This window comes from Stenella coeruleoalba (genome assembly GCF_951394435.1).
Source record: "Stenella coeruleoalba genome assembly, chromosome: 12".
In the NCBI taxonomy this organism is placed as follows: Eukaryota; Metazoa; Chordata; class Mammalia; order Artiodactyla; family Delphinidae; genus Stenella; species Stenella coeruleoalba.
In genome coordinates, this window is record NC_137158.1 from 48,853,264 (window position 1) to 48,874,040 (window position 20,777).

At 37.2% G+C, this 20,777-nt stretch overlaps 1 protein-coding gene across 3 annotated transcripts in view; it reads right to left on the reverse strand.

Moving 5' to 3' along the window:
- CEP85L (centrosomal protein 85L) overlaps positions 1-20,155 on the reverse strand; it is a 154,065-nt gene extending 133,910 nt beyond the window's left edge. For 2 of the 3 annotated variants that reach the window (XM_079939126.1, XM_079939125.1), the window contains exon 1: positions 20,073-20,155. In XM_079939126.1, the coding sequence (XP_079795252.1) occupies positions 20,073-20,154 (82 nt within the window). In that variant the 5' untranslated portion in view covers position 20,155. Of the gene's footprint in view, positions 1-18,533; positions 19,006-20,072 lie in introns of those variants that run through there. The other variant, XM_079939124.1, reaches the window with a different exon arrangement.
- Between the last annotated feature and the right edge of the window lie 622 nt (positions 20,156-20,777).

Genomic DNA, 20,777 nt, shown 5'->3' on the forward strand with positions numbered 1-20,777 from the left:
TCTATAATCTGCACCAAAGATATTTTCTTTAAACAGCTCCTCAGGTAATATTCCTTTAAATCAACTCAAAGTCCTATCTAAACCATTATCAAAAAGGGCAACCAGCCCACTACTTTCTCTCCCAAGTGCAAACCTATTAACTGGAGAAATTTTTTAAGGAATACTCAGAAAACAACATAAATAGGCTGGTAGTACATGGAAATGGCAAATAAAGATATGAAAAGATGTCCAACCTTACTAATAATGAGAGAAATGAAAAAGACAACAATGTTTTTATTTTTAGATTTTTAAATTATCTATAACATTAAATACCACTGGCAAATATTTGAAATACCAATGTCAAACAAAGTGCAGGGAAAGTTCACATACTTTTGTAGGTATATAAACGGATAGAACCTTTCTAAATTAGGGCATCTGGAAACAGGTATCTAAATTTCAACATGTACCTAAATTTCAACATAAGACCTCCTACTAGGAATTTTTATAAAGAAGTAATAGAGAAGTATAAAAATATATAAGCACAAGGACAGTACTTTAATAATAAAAATAAATGCCTAGAAACAAAATATGTAAGTTAGTTGATAATCTTCAAGTGCTAAAAATAATTTTACTGACCTTTTTTTTTTTAACATGTAGTGACATTCAAAATATTAAGTATGTGTGGGAGCAAAGCATTTATATCACTACATATATAGTATGATTCCATGGTTAGGGAAGAGATTGTACATTTACATATATGGAAAAAGGAGCTTTCAGGGAGCTCTACGTCTAAATGTCAACATTGACTACAATGTTTTACTAAAGGAACAAATACATTACAGAACATTTACTCTATCACTAGGGATGATGGCGACGATGATGATGATGATTATACACTATCATCTTCCGGGGAAAAATACTGAAAATTACTTATATTGATTTGCAGATTACATCAACATTTGATTCTGAAAGGAACCAGCTATAGAGCAAGATATGTACATTCAACAGATTCCTGGTTAACAATTTTACAAAAACTGCATAAAACCACTGAAATAAAGTAAAAACTCTTGCTTTTAGACAATATAACCATCTTGAGCAGTATAAAGTAGTATTACATGTTTAGGCCACAACACCTCCACCCCATTTATTGTTAACAAATCTTGGCCCAAGGAAACCATTTGTAGATAAAAAGATATAATCCCCCCCACCCCCCCAGCCCCCCCCCCACACACATACACACCAGTAACGGGGTGGTAAAAGAAGAAAGAAAGAAAAAAAACACTGATAATGATATGGTGTTATTACCAGAAGCTAGGAAGATTTTCAATAATTAGTCTTAAATCATTAACTATTACCAGGAAGAACGGCTCAACAAAACTTTTTCTGAAGTTTTCTGAAGGTCAGACAGTAAGTATTTTCACCTTTGCAAGCCATTTGATTTCTATCAAAACTATCCAACTCTGTCACCATTGTGGTAAAGGCAGCAGTAGACAACAGAATGGGTATGACTGTGTTGCAATAAAACTTTATTTATAAAAACGGATGACAAGCTAGATTTGATCCATGGGCCCTAGTTTGCAGACCCCTGATCGAGAGTAAAAATTTATTCTAATAGATAAATATTCTCTAAAATCCAGCTGACTCAAAATGAGTAACTTCAGCCAGCATGTTAATTCATTCCTTTATTCAGAAGAAATTCTAGTTCATCCTAGAGCACATACCAGCAAGTCCTGCTGCTCTAAATCTGAAAATTCATCGGAGCATTACTGAAGTTATCTGAGGACTACCAACACCAACAACTTTTTTGGATTTCTTTTTCCAGAATAAACAGTCTCGGTTTGTAATAAGGAAGAAACTTTTGCATTCTATTACAAGTTAATCACTAAAGGGATGTTTCCTATAAGCTTAAATTATACATAATGGCCCATCTCTGGGAAACCTGCCTCCCAGGTAGTGAGCATTAAGGTGAAATACCTCTGTTTAGCTCACGCGAGAAACATCCTGACCAGGCCCACCTGTGAATGACTACAGGGAGGAAGAAATTAACACATCCCCTCCGGAGGCTGACCGGAACCAGAAAATGTTTGACTTTACTCCCTCCCCTTTTAGTATAAAAGAAGCCTGAATTCTAACTCAGGCAAGACGGTTCTTTGATGCATGAGCCCACCATCTTCTCAGTTTGCTGGCTTTCCAAATAAAGTCACTATTCCTTGCCCCGACAGCTCATCTCTCGATTTAACAGCCTGTTGTGCAATGAGCAGTACGAGCTTGAACTCGATAACAAGTTGACCTGTATGGTTTATTTATTTATTTTTTGGGCCACACTGTGTGGCTTGTGAGATCTTAGTTCCCCAACCACGGATTGAACCCAGGCCCTCGGCAGTGAGAGCACAGAGTCCTAACCACCTGATTGCCAGGGAATTCCCCTGTATGGTTCAAAACTCTTAGACAACATCAAACATAGTATGATGATTAATTTTATGTGTCAACATAACTGGACCATGGGGTGGCCAGATACTGGGTCAAACATTCTGCACGTTTCTGTGAGGCTATTTTTAGGTGAGATTAATATTTAAATTGGTAGACTGAGTAAAGCAGATTGCCCTCCATATGTGGATGGGCCTCATCAAACCAGCTGAAGGTCTGAATGGAACAAAAGGTTGACCCACCCCCAATAAAGAGAGAATTCTTCCTGCCTAAAGGCCTTCAAAATAGAACAATGGCTTTTCCCTGTCTTTGGACTGGAAGTGAAACATCAGCTCTTCCTGGGTCTCAGGCCTGTCAGCCTTCAGAATAAAACTCCAACATCAGCTCTCCTGGTTCTCAGGCCTTCAAATTCAATTTGAAACTAAACCATTGACTCCCCTGGGTCTCCAGCTTGCTGACTCACACAGCAGACCTTGGGTCTTACCAGCCTCCATAATCACATGAACAAATTCTTTACAATAAATCTCTTCCTACAGATATATAGAGATAGAAAAAGAATATAAATACACATTTCTTTTCTCAAGTGCACATGAAACATTCTCCAAGACAGATCATGTCTTATGACACAAAATAAGTCTTACTACATTTAAGAAGATTTACACCATATCCAGCCATCTTTTCCAATGACAATGGTATGAAATAAATCAATTAAAAGAAGAAAACAGAAAATTCGCAAATATGTGGTGCTTAAACAACATGCTCCTAAACCACCAATGGGTCAAAAAAGAAATCAAAAGGGAAATCAAAAAATATCTTGAGACAAATGATGGAAACACAACATAACAAAACTTACGGAATGCAAAAGCAGTTCTAAGAGGGAAGTTTGTAGTGATAAATGCCAACATTAAGAAAGCTCAAATGAACAATCTAACTTTACACCTTAAGGAACTAGAAAAAGAACAAACTAACCCCAAACTTAGTAGAAGGAAGGAACTAATTTAGGATTCCAGGCTTTCACTGCCGTGGCCCGGGTTCAGTCTCTGATCAGGGAATTGAGATACTGCAAGCTGCGTGGTGACGCTAAAAAAAAAAAAAAGTTTAAAGAAGGAAGGAAATAAGAAGAATCAGAGTGGAAATAAATGAAATATAGATTAAAAAGACAACTGAAAAGATCAATGAAACTAAAGCTATTTTGAAAAGATAAACAAAACTGACAAGCCTGAATGACTACGGGAAAAAAAAGTCTCAAATAAAATAAAAAAGGTGACATTACAACTGCTCACACAAAAATACAAAGGATCATAAGAAACTGCTATGAACAATCATAAGCCAACAAATTGGCCAACCTAGAAGAAATGAATAAATTCCTAGAAACATACAACCTACCAAGACTAAATCATGAAGACAAAGAAAGTCTGAACAGATCAATTACTAGTACAGATATTGAATCAATAATCAAAAACCTTTCAACAAAGATATGTCCAGGACCAAATGGCTTCACCAGGGAATGAATCCTACCAAACATTTAAAGAATTAATACCAATCCTTCTCAAACTCTTCTAAAAAATGGAAAGGGAGAGAATAATTCCAAACTCTTTTTAAGAAGCCATCATTACCCTATACTGGACACTACATTACCCAGACAAGGACACTACAAGAAAATCACAGGCTAATATCCCTAATAACATAGATACAAAAATCCTCAACAAAATATTAGCAAACCTAATTTAACAGCACATCAAAAGGACCATACACCATAATCAAATGGGATTCATTCCAGGGATGCAAGAATGGTTCAACATATGCAAATCAATAAATGTGATATACCACATCAACAACATAAAGCATAGACATCATATAAACTCAAAAGATGTAGGAAAAGTATTTGATAAAATTCAACATCCTTTCAAGATAAAACTCTCAACAAACTGGGTACAGAGGGAACATAACTCAACACAATAAAGGCCATATATGACTAGCCCACAGTTAACATCATACTCAACAGTGAAAAAGCTGAGGAACAAGATCAGGAACAAGACAAGGATACCTACTCTCACCACTTTTACTTAATGAAGTACTGGAAGTCCTAGCCAGAGCAATTAGATAAGAAAAAGAAATAAAAGGTATCCAAATCGGAAAGGAAGCAGTAAAACTGTCTCTATTTGCATATGACATACTATATATGGAAAACCACCAAAAAACTGTTAGAACTAATCAGCAAATTCAGTAAAGTTACAGAATACAAAAATCAATACATAAAAATCAGTTATGTTTCTATATACTAACAACAAACTATTGAAAAGACATATTAAGAAAACAATCCATTTACAATTGCATTGAAAAGAAGACTAAGAAGTAAATTAAACCAAGGAAGTAAAATATCCACACATCAAAAACTATAATACCTTGAGATGAAAGAAACTGAAGAAGACACAAATAAATGGAAAGATATTTCATGCTCACAAATTGGAAGAATATTGTTAAAATGTCCATACTACCCAAAGTAAGCCACAGATTCAATGCAATCCCTATAAAAATTTCAATGGTATTTTTCACAGAAATAGAAAAAACAATGCTAAAATTTGTATAGAACCACAAAAGACCTTGAATGGCCAAATCAATTCTGAAAAAGAACAAAGCTGGAAGCATCAAACATCCTGATTTCAAACTATACTATAAAGCTATAGCAATTAAAACAGTATTGTCACTAAATAAAGACTCACAGATCACTGGAATGGAACAGAGAGCACAGAAATAAACCCATGCATACACAGTGAGTTAATTTACTATCAAGGATCCAAGAATATACGAAGGGGAAAGGATAAATGGTGTTAGGAAAACGGGATAGCCAAAGGCAAAAGAATGAAACTGTTCCCCTATCTTACACGATACACAAAAATGAACTCAAAATGGATTAAAGATTTGAACATAAGACCTGAAACCATAAAACTCCTAGAAGAAAACATACAGGTATGCTCCTTAACATTGATCTTGCAATGATTTTTTTTGGATTTTGACACCAACAGCAAAAATAAACCAATGGTACTATATCAAACTAAAAAGCTTTTGAATAGCAAGGAAAATCATCATAAAAAGAAACGAAAGAAAGAAAGGAAGGAAGGAACGAACGAAGGAAGAAAGAAAGGAAAGAAAGAAATAAAAGAAAAAAGAAAAGAAAAGGCAACCTATAGAATGGGAGAAAATATTTGCAAACCATATATCCAATAAGGGATTAATATACAAAATATATAAAGAACAACTCAACAGCAAAAAAACACCCAAATAAACTATGGCCAAAGGGCCTGAATAGATATTTTTCCAAAGACACACACACACACACACACACACACACACACAAAAACACACACAATAGAATATTATGCTAAGTCTTAGCATCTAATGTAGAATATAATGACTATAGTTAACAACAGTTTTGTATACTTGAAATTTGCTAAGAGAATAAAACTTAAAGAGTTCTCAACTAAAAAAAAAAAGGAATTATGTGAGGTGATGGATGTGTTAACCAACTCTAATGAGAATCCTTTCTCAATGTATATATGTATCAAAACATCACATTTACACTTTAATACATTACAATTTTATTTATCAATTATACCTCAATAAAGCTAAATTTAAAAAAAAAGAATCCAACATTTGGGACAATGGGGCTATAGAATGTTCCTTAAGCGTTATTTCTAATAAGGAACTGTTACAAATAAACCAAAAGGGAGAAGGGAACACAATTTTGGCCATTAAAATAGTGAAGACCTAAAAGTATAAAATGTTTATATTGTCAATCTAAGTATGACATAAAATTTAATAAATCAGAAGTTCACAAATAACCTCAGATTTCATATTGTCTAGGAATTCTCTGAACTCTTTTTTTGCCTGTTTCTAGCTTAGCACTCACCATATCAAACTGAAGTTATCTGTACCTGTATCTGTCCTCCTTCTAGACTGTAGTAATAGTCATTGAGGGCAAGGACCATGTGTTCCAGATCTTACTCAGTGCTGCAGCCAGCACACAGTAAACATTCAAACAAACAAAAAAAACTGCATAAAGCAACTGGAAAGAAATACATCAAAATACTACCTGTGGTTTTCCCTAGATGGTAAGATTACTGGTAATTTCTTTGACTTTTATGCTTTGTATTATTACTTTAATAATCAGAAAAATAAGCTTTATTTTTTTAATCCTTAAACCCCACCACTAATAAACCAAATAATTTACTTATTAAGTACCTCTTAGTTATTCTATACCTGTTCTAAGTAACTATTAATGAAAGTCTTTGGAGATATGTTTTCTGGGAAATGGGTATACAACTTACTTGGCCTAGTTTGGAACAAAATGCGTACATTCTAACACATCAAACTACCTTAACTTTTTTTAAATGTTTAAAAATTCAAAACTACGAATTAATGTTCACAAAATGAATTATATTTATACACTTAAAAGGAAAAAAATTTCTTCAAAGTAAAGAACTTAGAACAGACTGGTTCTTTGTTTTGGTTGATAGCTACAAGTCTGTTTCAATATCACAATTAATTTAGTCCAGTAGAAGAAAAAAATTATGAAGCTTTTTAAAGCTGTAGGAGAGTCTACCGGGGAAACACAGCAACTCATATACTTTGACAAAAGACCAGTGCAGTCCTTTTTCTAGGAAGGTATCCTCATCAAAAGAACTCTAGAAGAAGGAAGCATATAATAAGTCCAATCACATCAGACAAATCATTCGATCAATCAATGGGGAAAACATGTCCTATTCAGAACAGCATCTTATTCTTTTAAATCAGTAAGACATTTTAATTTGCTTATGATGGTATCACAATGATCTTATTTATGCTAAACTTTTCCTTTTAAAGGAATAGGCAGTTCATTCAGGTTTCCCAAAATGACGAAATTATCTCTAGAAGGTGATCTCCTCTAGCCTGAATTCACATTTGTCTTAACCTTTAACTATAACTACTACTTTCTTGAAAAGATCAAATATTTTATGTGCCTAGAACACTGAAGATAATTAACAAAATGTCATGATTGAAATAACATTCTAATCTTTCATTTAGATTGAATGAATTCAATCTGAGAAGAATGACATGGCGTGTCTCTATTCAACATAATCCAGAATCACAAAGCAGTCAGAATTAGACACGAATATGTTTACCAGGTGATACAAGGAAAATTTTCTCACACAATAGTTATAAGACTACACTACTAAAAGGGAATTACTCAATTTCTAGGTATGTAAAAAAAAACAAACTTTAAGGCTCAGTGATCTCTGAAATAAAGTATTACCTAGGTCCTATCATATTAGAGCAACTGAATGACTGTGTAGAATCCGCTCTCTCTAGAACAAAGATGCATTTCTGCAAGAACAGCAAAGATTCCCAAGACACCATACATTGGGACTTCTCTTTGGAAGGCAATACATTACATTTTTTAATACCAATTTCAATAATTTTAACTAGAATACTGAATGCCCAGGGATAACTTATTTAATAATTACTAATATTTCTCACATTGGAAAAACACGAAGATTAGCATCAAATGAATAAGTAACCTATTATATTTTATTTTATTTCTGAAGCTTTTTTTCTAAATTGGAAGCAAAAATGCATACAACATTAAGTCTTCCACAATATGCTAACATAATTGTAAATGCACTTACAAGAACTAATCTTATTGAATTTTTAAAATGACAATGCTAAGCCAAAAAAATAAACAACACCATTGACAAAGCAGATTTATAGTTGTAAATAAAAAGCTGAATGTACAATACAAACTATGAATACAAATTACGGTGTCTTTTAAAATGCAGGTTATCACCCATTCAGTGCACTGAGACCAACCTTTTTTAATAAAATAAAACAGAAAAAAAAGAAAATATCAAATCATATTTACCCTTATTTGACATAAGATACACAAATCTCACAATATAACATCTCTGAAATGTTAACAAGTACTTCTCCTCAAAGTTTAGAACAGTAGCCTTCAAACTGCCCCAATTCTATCAATAGAAACCAAGTTAAAAAGAAATAAATGCAGGGAATACAACAACAAAAATCTCTTTTCCTTAACTCATACACCTAATCCATTTCTGAAACTCTTCAGTCCATTTCAGAAGTATTCACTGAATTAGTTCTCTCCTCTTCTTCCCACTGTCACAGATCATATGTCTTTTGGCTGAACTGCTGCACAGATGTCCTGCTGGAGTAACTCTGCCCAAGCCAGCCTCTACCCTACTATCAGAAAATATATTTACGTCATTCTTTTGCTTAAAACTCAAATTCCTTAACTTTGGCAAAGTTCTTCAACTGGCAACCTCATTTTCTAAGAGTTTACAATCCTACCCCTCCCACATCAGCTCCTCTACACTCTGTAGCTGCACATACCTAACCACTGCCTCCAAACAGATCAGGTTCTTTCATTGACTCCAAGCTATTTCTCTTCTCTCTCTTCTTTAAGAGTCCTGATTCAGGATTAACTTGCTCTAAATGTTTTCTCTGATTTCTCCAGGTGGTATTAAAATAACTACTACTTTGTGCTCTCCCAATATATCACTCAAAATACCATAACAGCATTTACTAAATTATATTAACCCATATGTATATGACTTACTTCTTCCTCACCAAAAGGCAACATTTTTAGTCTCTAGCACAGAGCTGCACAGTTAAGACAGGGTCTCAATAAATGTAGTCATTATAACTACTGGGTACCCAATAAATGTTCCTGGCATAAAATTAAAATTTTGGAAGCTTTATAATTAGATCTTAAAAATAGTCTTTGTTTTAGAAGGATTAAAACAGGGTGTTTTTGTGTTTCATTTTGTTTTTGGTTGTTGTCTGTTTGTTTTAAAATCCAGGAGATTTTAAACTATCCCTTGAGCCAGTTTGCATTTAAGTATCTATTTAAAGATCAGTAAATATTTTCCAATGCAGATAAAAACAAACAAACAAAACAATAAATCACTAATAATTATAAGTGATTTGAAAGGCTGTTGGCCAAAATTCCTAATAAATGTGGGAAAACAATTTTCAATAGCGTCAAAAGGCACCAAAAAACAGAACATTAAAACACAAGAAAAATACTCACATTAATAGTAATCAGGAAAACAAAAACAGAAAATCTTGTACTACACTGGAAAATACCTAGCTAAAGTGAAAGAAACATAATATAGAGATATTTATGTTATTCATCCTACTCTTCTACTTCATTTCAGTACTGTTTATCTCTAGGGTAAGTGACTCCAATAGTTTTAACTTTTCTTTAATTATAGAATTAACAGTATAGCTTAGTGGAAAAGAATATGGACTATGAAACTAGACTGCCTGGGTTCAAGTTCTGTACCACTCTTATAAGCAGTGAGATCTTGAGTAAGTCACTTAGCCAATCTGTGCCTCAGTTTCTTCATATGTAAGAAGAGAAAAAAAATTATAGTATCTATCCTATAGGGCTGTTGTGATAATTAAATGAATTAATATGTAAAGATATTTTTTAAAGTGCCAGGCATAAAAACAGACACAATAGATCGACAGAACAGAATAAAGGGCCCAGAAATAGTCTCTTCAATAAATGGAACTGCGAAAACTGGACAACCACATGCAAAAGAATGAAACTGGACCTTATCTTACACCATACATGAAAATCAACTCAATGGGTTAAAAATGTAAGACTTGAAACTGTAAAACTCCTAGAAGAAAATACAGGGGTAAGCTCCTTGACATCAATCTTGGCAATGATTTTTTTGGATTTGACACCAAAAGCAAAGGCAACAAAAAGTAAAAATAAAAAGTACACTACATCAAACTAAAAAACTTCTGCACAGCAAAGGAAACCATCAACAAAATGAAAAGGCGATCTGCTGAATAGGAGAAAATATTTGCAAGTCATCTATCTTATAAGGGGTTAATAGCCAAAATGTAGAAGTAAATGATACAACTCAATAGAAAAAGAACAATCTGATTAAAAAATGGGGAGAGGAACTGAAAAAACATTTCTCCAAAGAAGACATACAAACGGCAACAGGTACATGAAAAGGTGCTCCACATCACTAATTAGCAGTGAAACGCAAATCAAAACCACTGAGATAGCACCTCATACCTGTTAGAATGGCTATTATTAAAAAGACAAGAAATAAGAAGTGTTTGCAAGAATGTGGAGAAAAGAGAAAACTTGTACACTACTGGTGAGCATGTAAATTGGTGCAGCCACCGTAAAACAGTACAGAGGTTACTCAAGAAACTAAAAATAGAACTACCACAGGATCCAGCAATCCCACTTCCAGGTATATACCCAAAAGAAATGAAATCACTATCTCAAAGGGATACCTGCATCCCCCATGTTCACTGTTGCACTATTTACAACAGCCAAAACACAGAAACAACCTAAGGGTCCATCAACAGATGGATGACTAAAGAAAATGCATTTGTACAGAATGGAATATTATTCAGTCATAAAAAGAAGAAAATCCTGTTGTAACATGAATGGACCTTGAGGGCATTACAGTAAACGAAATATGCCAGAGAAAGACAAATACTGTATGATCTCATTTATATGTAGAATCTAAAAACAAACAAACTCATAGAGACAGGGAACTGACCTGTGGCTTCCGGGGGCAGGTGGTGGGAGGGTGGGGGTTTGAAACAGGTGAAGGTGGTCCAAAAGTACAAACTTCCAGGTATAAGATAAATAAGTTTGTGGATATAATGTACAGCATGGCGACTATAGTTAACAATACTATACTGTATATCTAAAAGTTACTAAAATTAGTAAATCTTTAAAGTTCTCATCACAAGAAAAAAAACATAACTATGTGTGGTGATGGACATTAACTAAACTCATTATGGTAATCATTTTGCAATATATACATACAGCAAGTCATTATATTGTACACCTTAAACTAATACAATGTTATATATCAATTACACCTCAATCAAACTGGAAAAAAATCTACCTCAATCTAAGTTAATTGGCTTTCTTGCACTTAAGGATTTAAATCGAATTTTAAGTAATCAACACCTAGTATTCTTTGCTTTCTAAATATAAAAAATAAATCTGGAAGTTCATTAACTATTCCTATTAAAACTACTTATTAGTACTATTATTACTAAAATTAATAAAAATGATTTAAAAAAATATTACCACAAAAGGTATAAGACTATAGTCTTCAGATGTGATTCTAAATGTCCTTACATTCAATTTGAGTATAACAAGGAAGAGTTTTAAACTAGGTTGGTTCAGGTGGAGGTTAAAATTAACTCAATTAAGAACAATGATCAGATGGATAAATAAGCGGTTCACCTTTCACATAAAAAGTATGAATTCAAACCAGTAATATTCACTCATGATATAAAACAAGGAACTCAAGAGCGTCAGGGTAGCAACCAACAAAGGTAAGACCATCTCCTTCTACGAAAAAAATCATGTGCCTGTTGATTTCAATATGTGGAGAGGCCAAAGATTCCTATCTTATACTCTGGTTACATGAAATGCTGTATTCAAAAGAGTATTTTGGTAGCTATTTGGAATGAGGGCCACATATTTAATTTAGTCTCTCATAAGCCTTTGTTTCTGTTTATAAACTGGAAAAAAATGAGGTATGATAAAAACTAATAAGAGGTTTTTTTAATAAAACCACTACAAATGTGAGGGAGTATAACAAGTCGTATTCCAGAGGGGTTTACCTTTGTCTTTGAATATAACTATTTCACAATATCAATTAATAGAGAAAATATTCTACATGGTAGCAAATTATGTCCAAACTTAAGAAGGATCATCAGCCCAGGAGGAAATAAAAGCCCCAATAAAAATAAACATTCCTAAATAAAGTTGTTAAGACCTAATGCTGCTAGACCTAATGAAAATTCACATAGCCACTGACCTCCAAAGAAAACACAGTAAGCTCATTATTTCTCAATTAGCCTTTTGTTTTCTGATACTTAGGAGCCTAAGTGCTTTACATAATACATTTAAATGCCAAAATGAAAACAAAACTTTAGTTTTAAAATACTCCAAAATAAAGTTTTGAGAAAATTTATAAATAACACCCCCTAATTTAAAAACTTAACTTCTAGTTAAACTTTTCAGTACATTATTCCTAAAATGAGATGGGATGCTCAGAATTAATGAAAAAGCTTCAGTAATGTCATGACAAAGCAATGTATATTGATTATGATCAATAAACACACAATATCTGCCTCTACAAGACAGTGAAAGCACCTCATAGAAAACTTTAAACTTTACATGAAATGTAGTCCAAATTTTTCATCCCATTCTCTTTCAGAAGGTTAACTAAAAACTAGAGTTCACTTCAGAACTCTGAACTTTTAGTGTTAAAACAGCATCAATAAAGCAATGAAGACATCTACTATGTAAAGAGGGCATAAAACAAAGTTCCTGATCTTGAATCTACTATCTTTAAAGTAATTTAAAACCTGACACCAGTTCAGATGCCCTAGGCAGAATCCTATAGTCAAGACTCAGTGACTGTTCAATGTAAGGCATCCCAGGAGACACCACCGCTAGTTTTAAAACTGAATGTCCCAGGCAAACCCAGATAGTTGGTCGCCCTAGCTTGAGAGGTGGTAAGGGCAAAGAAAGCAACCCAAACACTCACTGAGAACTTATGGACCAATTCTATGTAATAAAATGTGCAGACTCGATTAGAGAGTCTTTAATCCCTACTAGTTCTAACTTTTTAAGTCTCTCACTGGAAGTATGCAGTGGCACTGGTCCATCCTCTTCTGTCTCGTCTTACATGGCCTCTTGGAAGCATGCGGCTCTGGTGGTGAAGACTCCTTCCTCAGTCTCCTCTCCTCTGGAACACCACATCCTGCTGGGTGCACTCCTACTTCACTGGCTGCTCCTTCTCAGTCTCTTTGGATGGCTCCTCCTCCTCTATCTGACCAGAAGACGGTAACCTCTGCTGCCTTCTCCATACTCTATGTGATCACGTTTAGACATCATTTAGACACAGCTAACTCTCAAAATCCCTACCTCCACCTTCCCATCTCCCCACTGAGATGCAGACTTGTATACCCAACTTCTCACCTGAACCTCTAAAATGCATCTCAAACGCCACACGGCTAAAACAGGACCCTTAATTCCACTTATCTTCCTCACATTCCTCCACACCTCAGAAAATGGCACCGCCATCCATTATAATTACTGAAGCCCCAACTAAGACATCGTCTTTGATTCCTCCTTCCTTCATTTACCACCCCCAAACCATCAGTAAATCCTGTCAGCTTTATTTCTCGAGTATATTCCAGACCCATTCTGTTCTCTCCAATCCGATCTTACCACTCTGATCCAAGCCATCATCTCTCACCCAATCACCGCAATGACCTATTAACCGGCTTCCCTACTGCCAATCTTTCCCCCACTGCGCCACAATTTCTTCCCCCACAAAACAGCCAGGAGTGATCTATAAACACCAAGGACAGGGATATCTACTTCATCTCCCCAGGACACAGAACACAGAACGAGGTTTGCCTCACAGTAGCACTCAGTGTGCTGAGCGAAAGAATGAACAGTCATCTCCCCTACCCACCCACAGCTGCCTTCCCCTCACACAGAAAAGAACCCCAAATTCTTACTAATTCTTACGATGCCTTACATCAGGCCTCCCTCACCTCATATCCCTACTCACTGTGCTCCAGACTCACTGACCTCTGATATTCCTCAAGCTCCCCTAATTCATTTCCACCTTGGAGCTGTTTCTATACGCTCTGCCTGGACACTCCTGCCCCCATGTCTGGCTCCTCATCATTCAGGTCTCAGAGCAATGCTACCTCCTCAGGGAGGCCTTCTCTACCCAGCTCTACCCACACCATCTCACCAGCTCCCTTTTCTTCACAGTACTTAACATCAGCTGAGTTATCTTGTTAGTTTACTTACAGACTGTTTCCTCCCTACTAGAATGTAAGTTCCCTTAGAGCTGGGACCCTACCTTTCTGGTTCAATGATGTATCCCCAGCACCTAGTACAATGTCTACCACACAATGTTTACTGAAAGAATGACTCATATTTACCAAGTACTTATGTACCTGCCAAGCACTATGCTAGGTAACAACAATGAATTTTTTTTAATTAAAGAAAAATAGAAAGTGCAAGTAAAATATTAGTATGAAGAGCAATTTGATGTTCTTTTATGTTGATCAGTCCCGTTCTTAAAATGAATGACCTTATACAATAAATTCCACTTTGTAGAATATTATTTTGCCAGTGTAAAATATATATATCCTTAAGTAGTAACAATAATTAGGATTTCATTGTAGCTTTAGAAGTTATCTAAATGATCACATTGTTCATTTTTTAATATACAATTTGAAGGAACTAATTAAGCTATAACTCAGTAAAATCTGACAGCCTTCATTTCTTCATCTTTTTCTCAGAGTACAAATATACACATTTCATCCAGTCAGAAAACTCAAGACTGTGTAAAAACTTTCTGTTCTCAACATACAGAAACATTCACAACAGAGGCTGAACTCACCATTTACTGTCTGGCCTCAGATTAATTTACCAGCTTCATTCAAGCCAAGAAGCTATCAGTAATAATCAGGTTCATTTCACAAAAGTCATCACTAAAGTTGAGATTCACCCCTCATCCCCCAAAGCCTATTATAAAAGAACACGTCCAAATGAGTTTAGGCAGAAGAGTTATGTTTCATTGTTACCAGAGTACTTTTGGGTCCATTTAATTCAGAACCACAGAAAAACTTTGTATTTGACGTAATCATACCAGTTACTACCACCATCATTATGACATTACTAAACACCTTATGGCCAGGAATCAACTAGGAAAAGGCAGATTTAAAGCTTGAGGCACTGAACAAATGACACTTCTTCAGATCATGTAAGTATTTTCTATAGCATTTTCTCTTCAGCACACTTTAAAACTATCATATCCTACCTCCAAATGTTTTAGGGTTAAATGTATTAATATTTTGAAAGTATGATTTATAAAAAAGAACAAATTCAGTATACTTAAGTACTCAAAATATCCCCATATCATACTAGATTTTTAAAACCTAAGGGAAATACATCTATCTTTCATCCAAATTTGAAACTATTATACATTTTGAATAACAGGATCTTCTCAAATGCACTCAACCAAATGCATAAAAGACATAACATTTGTTCTATTTAAAATTAGCTATCTAACCACACTTGCCAATTGAAAAAAAAAAGGAGGGGGAGGGGCCTTTTGTTTGATCTTTGTAGGGACATATAAGAAAATATTCATTTTATTTTCATTTATAACAATTATCTCTGTAAAGCTGAAAAACTGTGGGTAAAGCCAAAACAAAATTAAATCCTAAAGAAAAGGTCAAAAGTTCAGTATTTTCCAAACCACGCTAATTAGTCCCACTTGTTTTAACTGCTATTACCTTAAAAAGAAAGTTTTCTCCAATTTTTTAGAACACTGGTTCTACATTACCTTTGGTTTTCCCTTTAGTTACATAACTGTATAAACAAACCAGTTTTAGGACACCTAGAATTAACCCACTTACTGAGACAAACTCATTTAAATACCAGAAATAATTTACATATCTGTCTTCACACAGGCCATCAAAACCAAAATGATTGCTGATAAATTCAATCAGAAGACTGGTTCCTTCTGCTTTCAGAAAAGCTCTAAAATCACTCAAGGTAGTCAAAAGATAATACTGGACAGTGTTTCAAATATATAAATTCCCTTTAAATTCTAAGAAAAAATGCCTACATGAACCAATTCAGAGGTCACTATCTTGACCTTCACCGTCTGCTCATTTGCTAAAGAAACCACACAAGTTTTTCATCTAAGGTATAAATTTTTAAACTAAAAAAATTTTGAAGATTTGCTTGGCTCAAGAAGAAAATAAACATAATTATATCACTATTTTGTAAAAGTAATCTATTCTCAGCATATAGCTGAAAAAAAAATTTTATTGGAAAGGCATGTCCTGACTTACCAAAGGTTTATCACTGTCAAAGGTTAGATAAAATATATTTGTTGTAAAGACATACTGTCCAAATTTATTAAAATTGGGTAGTACTTATAAAGTATCTTCTTCCACTATATTCTTTGTCACAACAAAGGTTTAGAGGGTACAATATAACCTCAAAGTCCTTCCTTCAGTTAATTAAAAATTTCTAAGCACTATGATGTTTTCTTCTTCATAGAAAACAATGGAAAAATGGATACAATGCTTGGGGAATATTAAGCCTTCAAACATGTTATTATTACAAATAAAGTTTAAGAGGTTAGGTTACAAAGACATTACAGATGGCTTCTGACATGTACAGATAAACTGAAACCATTCCCTCCAGCCTCTAGGGATAATGAAGTACCTTCTCATTCACTGAAGTTACTTTGATTGCAGAGTTTGTAAGCACCCAGTGAGCATCAAAAACCTCTCAAGTGCTGTCTCCTCTTCTTAGGACAAATGGTATACATTTCAGAGAAAATAATTTCCTACTTATATGATTTTTTTTTACTAAACTCATGCCTACGTTCAATTCTATTATTTCTAAAAGTGTTGCAGCAGGACCAAATTTAAGAGAATGATTTCAAATCTAACTCTGGATTTTAACATTTTTATGTCTAGATCTAACGTACAGTATGCTACTACAGTTAACAATACTGTATTGTATGCTTGAAATGCATTAAGAGGGTAGACCTTAAAGTTTTCTCACCAAACACACGACACAAAAAGACGGTAACTATGAGGTGATGGATATGTCAACTAGTTTGAGTGTGGAGATCATTTCACAATGTGTGTGTGTGTGGGGGGGGGGGTGTATATCAAAACCAAGTTGCACATATTAAATGTATCTATCAATACAATTTCTATTTGTCAATTACACCCTAAATAAAGATGACAAAATTATATATGTCTAAAAAAAACCCCACATCACAAATTTCTAAACTATCACAGAATTGCATTATTTGAAATTTTAATAGAAATCTGAGTTTGTGCCTGATATTTTTTAAATAGCAAAAATACTAACAACAAAAAACCACTTCCAAATGCTTCTGCCTTTTTGTTTCTCAAACAGCTTTGAAAATGTATACCAAAATGTCAGTTACACAAGTAGAGCTCATTTTGTGTAAGAAGGTTACTTAACAGGAGTCCTAGAAGCATCTAAAGTTGTAGGAAAATCTTTGTGTAAGTACATATGGCGGTTTTTTCTGGATAAATGATCCATATAACTTGCAGCTTCTCATGGGGGGTTCAAAATTCAATTAAGATTAAAGTGCGTGAAAGAACCGTCAACGTCAGATAACCTGTCACAGGCAACCCAAGCCTTATTTTTTATATCACAAATTAGGGGACGATTTATCCTAATTTGGCGGCTCCTACACAACTTTTAAGTGATAAAAGGCATGAAATGGCTGTGCGTTACAAACAGCTCTCTTCACACACCCAACGCGGCAAATCCCCAATTTTCCTTGAAAGGGCCAGGGACAGGCAAACGGATTAACACCCCTATTGCTCAAAGATCGACTGGCTTTGGCAGGACATGTCCTCCAGAGAGGGCTGCTGGGCGGTGACCAGGTCGCAGTGAGAGGCAGGACCCCTCGGCGGGCACTTGCAGCCAAGGCATCACCAGCAGCCTCCTTCCGCCCCAAAACGCGCCCTAAAGTAGGGTGTGTGGACGCGGCTGCAGCAGATCCCGGTCCCCCTGGCGCGCGCCGCGCCGCCGCCGCTGCAGCACGGTCGCAGCGACCTTCCCGCCCGGGGCTCCGTGAGCCCCGTTACCCACGTCGGCCACACACCCCACGAGAAAAAGGGAGGAGGACGCACAACAAAGCCTAACCCGAGGAGGCCCAAGCGAGCTGTAAGTTGGGGCGCCCGGTTTGCGGCCCGAGGAGGAGCGGCCCGGACACCGAGCCGCGCCGAGCCCGTGTGCCGCGATGCAGGGCGGACAGGGCCGGGGACGCGGGGCGCCAGAAGTCAGCCCGCGGGGCCGGGCGTCAGCAGCCGGGAAGAAGCCGGGCTGGCGAGCTGGCGAGCGGCGTCGGGGGCGGGCGGCCAGGGGGAAACCAGGCCTGAGGAGGGAGGGGAGCGTTGGCGGGGTCCCGAGGCGCCGCGGTCGGCCGCGACCCCCACCCCAGTCGGGGGCCTGTCCCGTTACTTACCCGCCGGGAAGCTGCGGGCTCCGCCGGGGCTGTCCCGGCCGCCGGCCTCCGGGGCCAGGAAGCGCCCCCACATCGCGGGCGGGAGCGCCGAGTGGGCCGGGGGCGCCCGACTCCCCACGTCCGTCCTCCCTGCCTTCGCCTCCGGCGGCGGAAACTTGTCCGAAGCCTGGGCCGCTGCGGCACCGGCGGGGGGACCAGCGGGCGGGCTGGTTAACGGCCGATCAGCGACGGGCGGGGAGCGCAGGGGCCGGATTCGCCGCGGCGGCGGCTGCCATGGTCGAGCCGGCTCGGTTGAGGCCCGGGCCGGGGAAGCGGCGCCTCTGCGATGTCGGCGACTCGGTCCCCGGCTGCGCCCAGCCTCAGAGGCTCCAGGCGAAGTTGCAGCTGCGGCTTCTCTCCGCCCCGCCTCCGCTGGGGGAGCCCGAACCCGAGCCGGGGAGGGGCGGGGCCTGGTGGGGGCGGGGCATCGGGCGCTTACAAACGGCGTGCGCGGCGCCGGGCGGGGCTGCGGACGGGTACCAGTGGGTACCTTTATTCCGCTCTTCTCCGCAGGTAGCAAATAGTCGCTCGGACACACCAGCGGCATCCCTCCTTCCCCATCCCCGCGCCCTGTGAGATGAGGAGAGGGAGGAAACTTGGCCCCGGGCCTCGTCTTTTGGTTCCCCTCCCCCCCCCACCTTGGGTAATCCCTCAGGGCCTGCAGGGCATAGCTCAGAAAAGGGCGTGGAAGACCTGCCCTCCCTTCACGACTGCTTGTGATGAAAGAGGTTTCCTCGGGAGGGGCTGAGGGACTCCCAGTCTCATTTGAGATTGGGATTAAAGTTGTCATCATGCATTTCATAAGCATCGTTTATAGATCACTGTGGAGGATAGAGAAGTAGTCATTTTCCTCAACTCGCAAATTCAATGCCTGGGTGTGGGGTGGGGGGAGAGAACAGATACCAAAATATCTACGACACGGAGACCTGCGCAGAAAAAAGCAGAAAAGCCCCAAGGTACTCAGTACCAGAAGGTTCAGGGAGGGGCTGTAAATTTTAATCTAGTAGCCCAATGTTTCAGATAAGCAATCAGAAAGGAGTGAAAATGGCACGAAAGTGTGTAATGGGAGTGTAACTGCCTTACACCCTAAACCTTCACGTTCCTCCTCTGCCTGGTCAGTTCCCACCCTTCACCTGAACCCATAGTACAGGAGCAGGTATCCTGAGAAGGAAAAAAGGATGCAGCAATCTCTTTTTAAATCTTACTTCTCATGGGCAATATTTATAATCCTTCCAATATTTAGATCTAAAATAGTGCATTTAATAAATATTGGTCGGGCACTGTAGAAGGAGGCGAGCTCTGCGCATGGCCGATGAATCAGGTAAACCAGAAAGCAGGTCCCTAACCCTCAACAGGCTTTGAGTCCAGTGATGCTTTTTCCTGTTTTGGATGTTTGCTAACAAAGGCCTCATATTTGTATTTAAGCACCCTGTAATTGGGAAATACTGCTTAAAACTTTTAGAGGTTAAATTACATCTAGGTGTATAACCTATCACTTACCACAGCTGTTTTGTAATTTATCAGATTGCAGTTTTACATTTAGGGTCCCCTGGGTACAGTTCCACTTATTTCTCCAAATCATGAGCAATTGGCCAAGGGTCAACTGTTTCTAAGGATAGAAAGTGACAGAAACATGAAAAAAAAATGTGACTGGTTTCTTTCTGTGATTTAAATGTACATTAGTTCATGTAATATGACGCATGCATCGTATAGGTTCAAAAAGAAACCTAAAAAAGTAAATTCTAAAATGAATTATCAGAAGCTATAGAACCAGATGAAAGTATCCCTTTTTTTTCATGATTTATACTTACCATACTCTCATATTAGGTATAGCATTTATTAAATACTAAACTTTTTCTACACAGTTCCAAGAAATGTATGAACTATTGCAGATATATCTCAATCCTTTGTGAGTTTAATATGTACTATTGTTATTCCAAAACTCTGCCTACTTCCATTCAATTCTAAGCAGTGTTTTTAAAAAATCATTTACTCAGGTTTTCTACATGTTTTTGTCAAACTGAAGGGCATGCCACTATATACAGCAAAAAAGTATGTGTGAAGCTGAGACTATGTAAAATATTTCAATACTTATTGAAATAAGAGTAAAAGCAAAGAGAAAAACATGTTGCTATTTTGGAAGTTGGCACCAAAGATAAAAAGTTTTGTGTCCCTACTAATTAAACTTGAGAGGATAGAGATCTA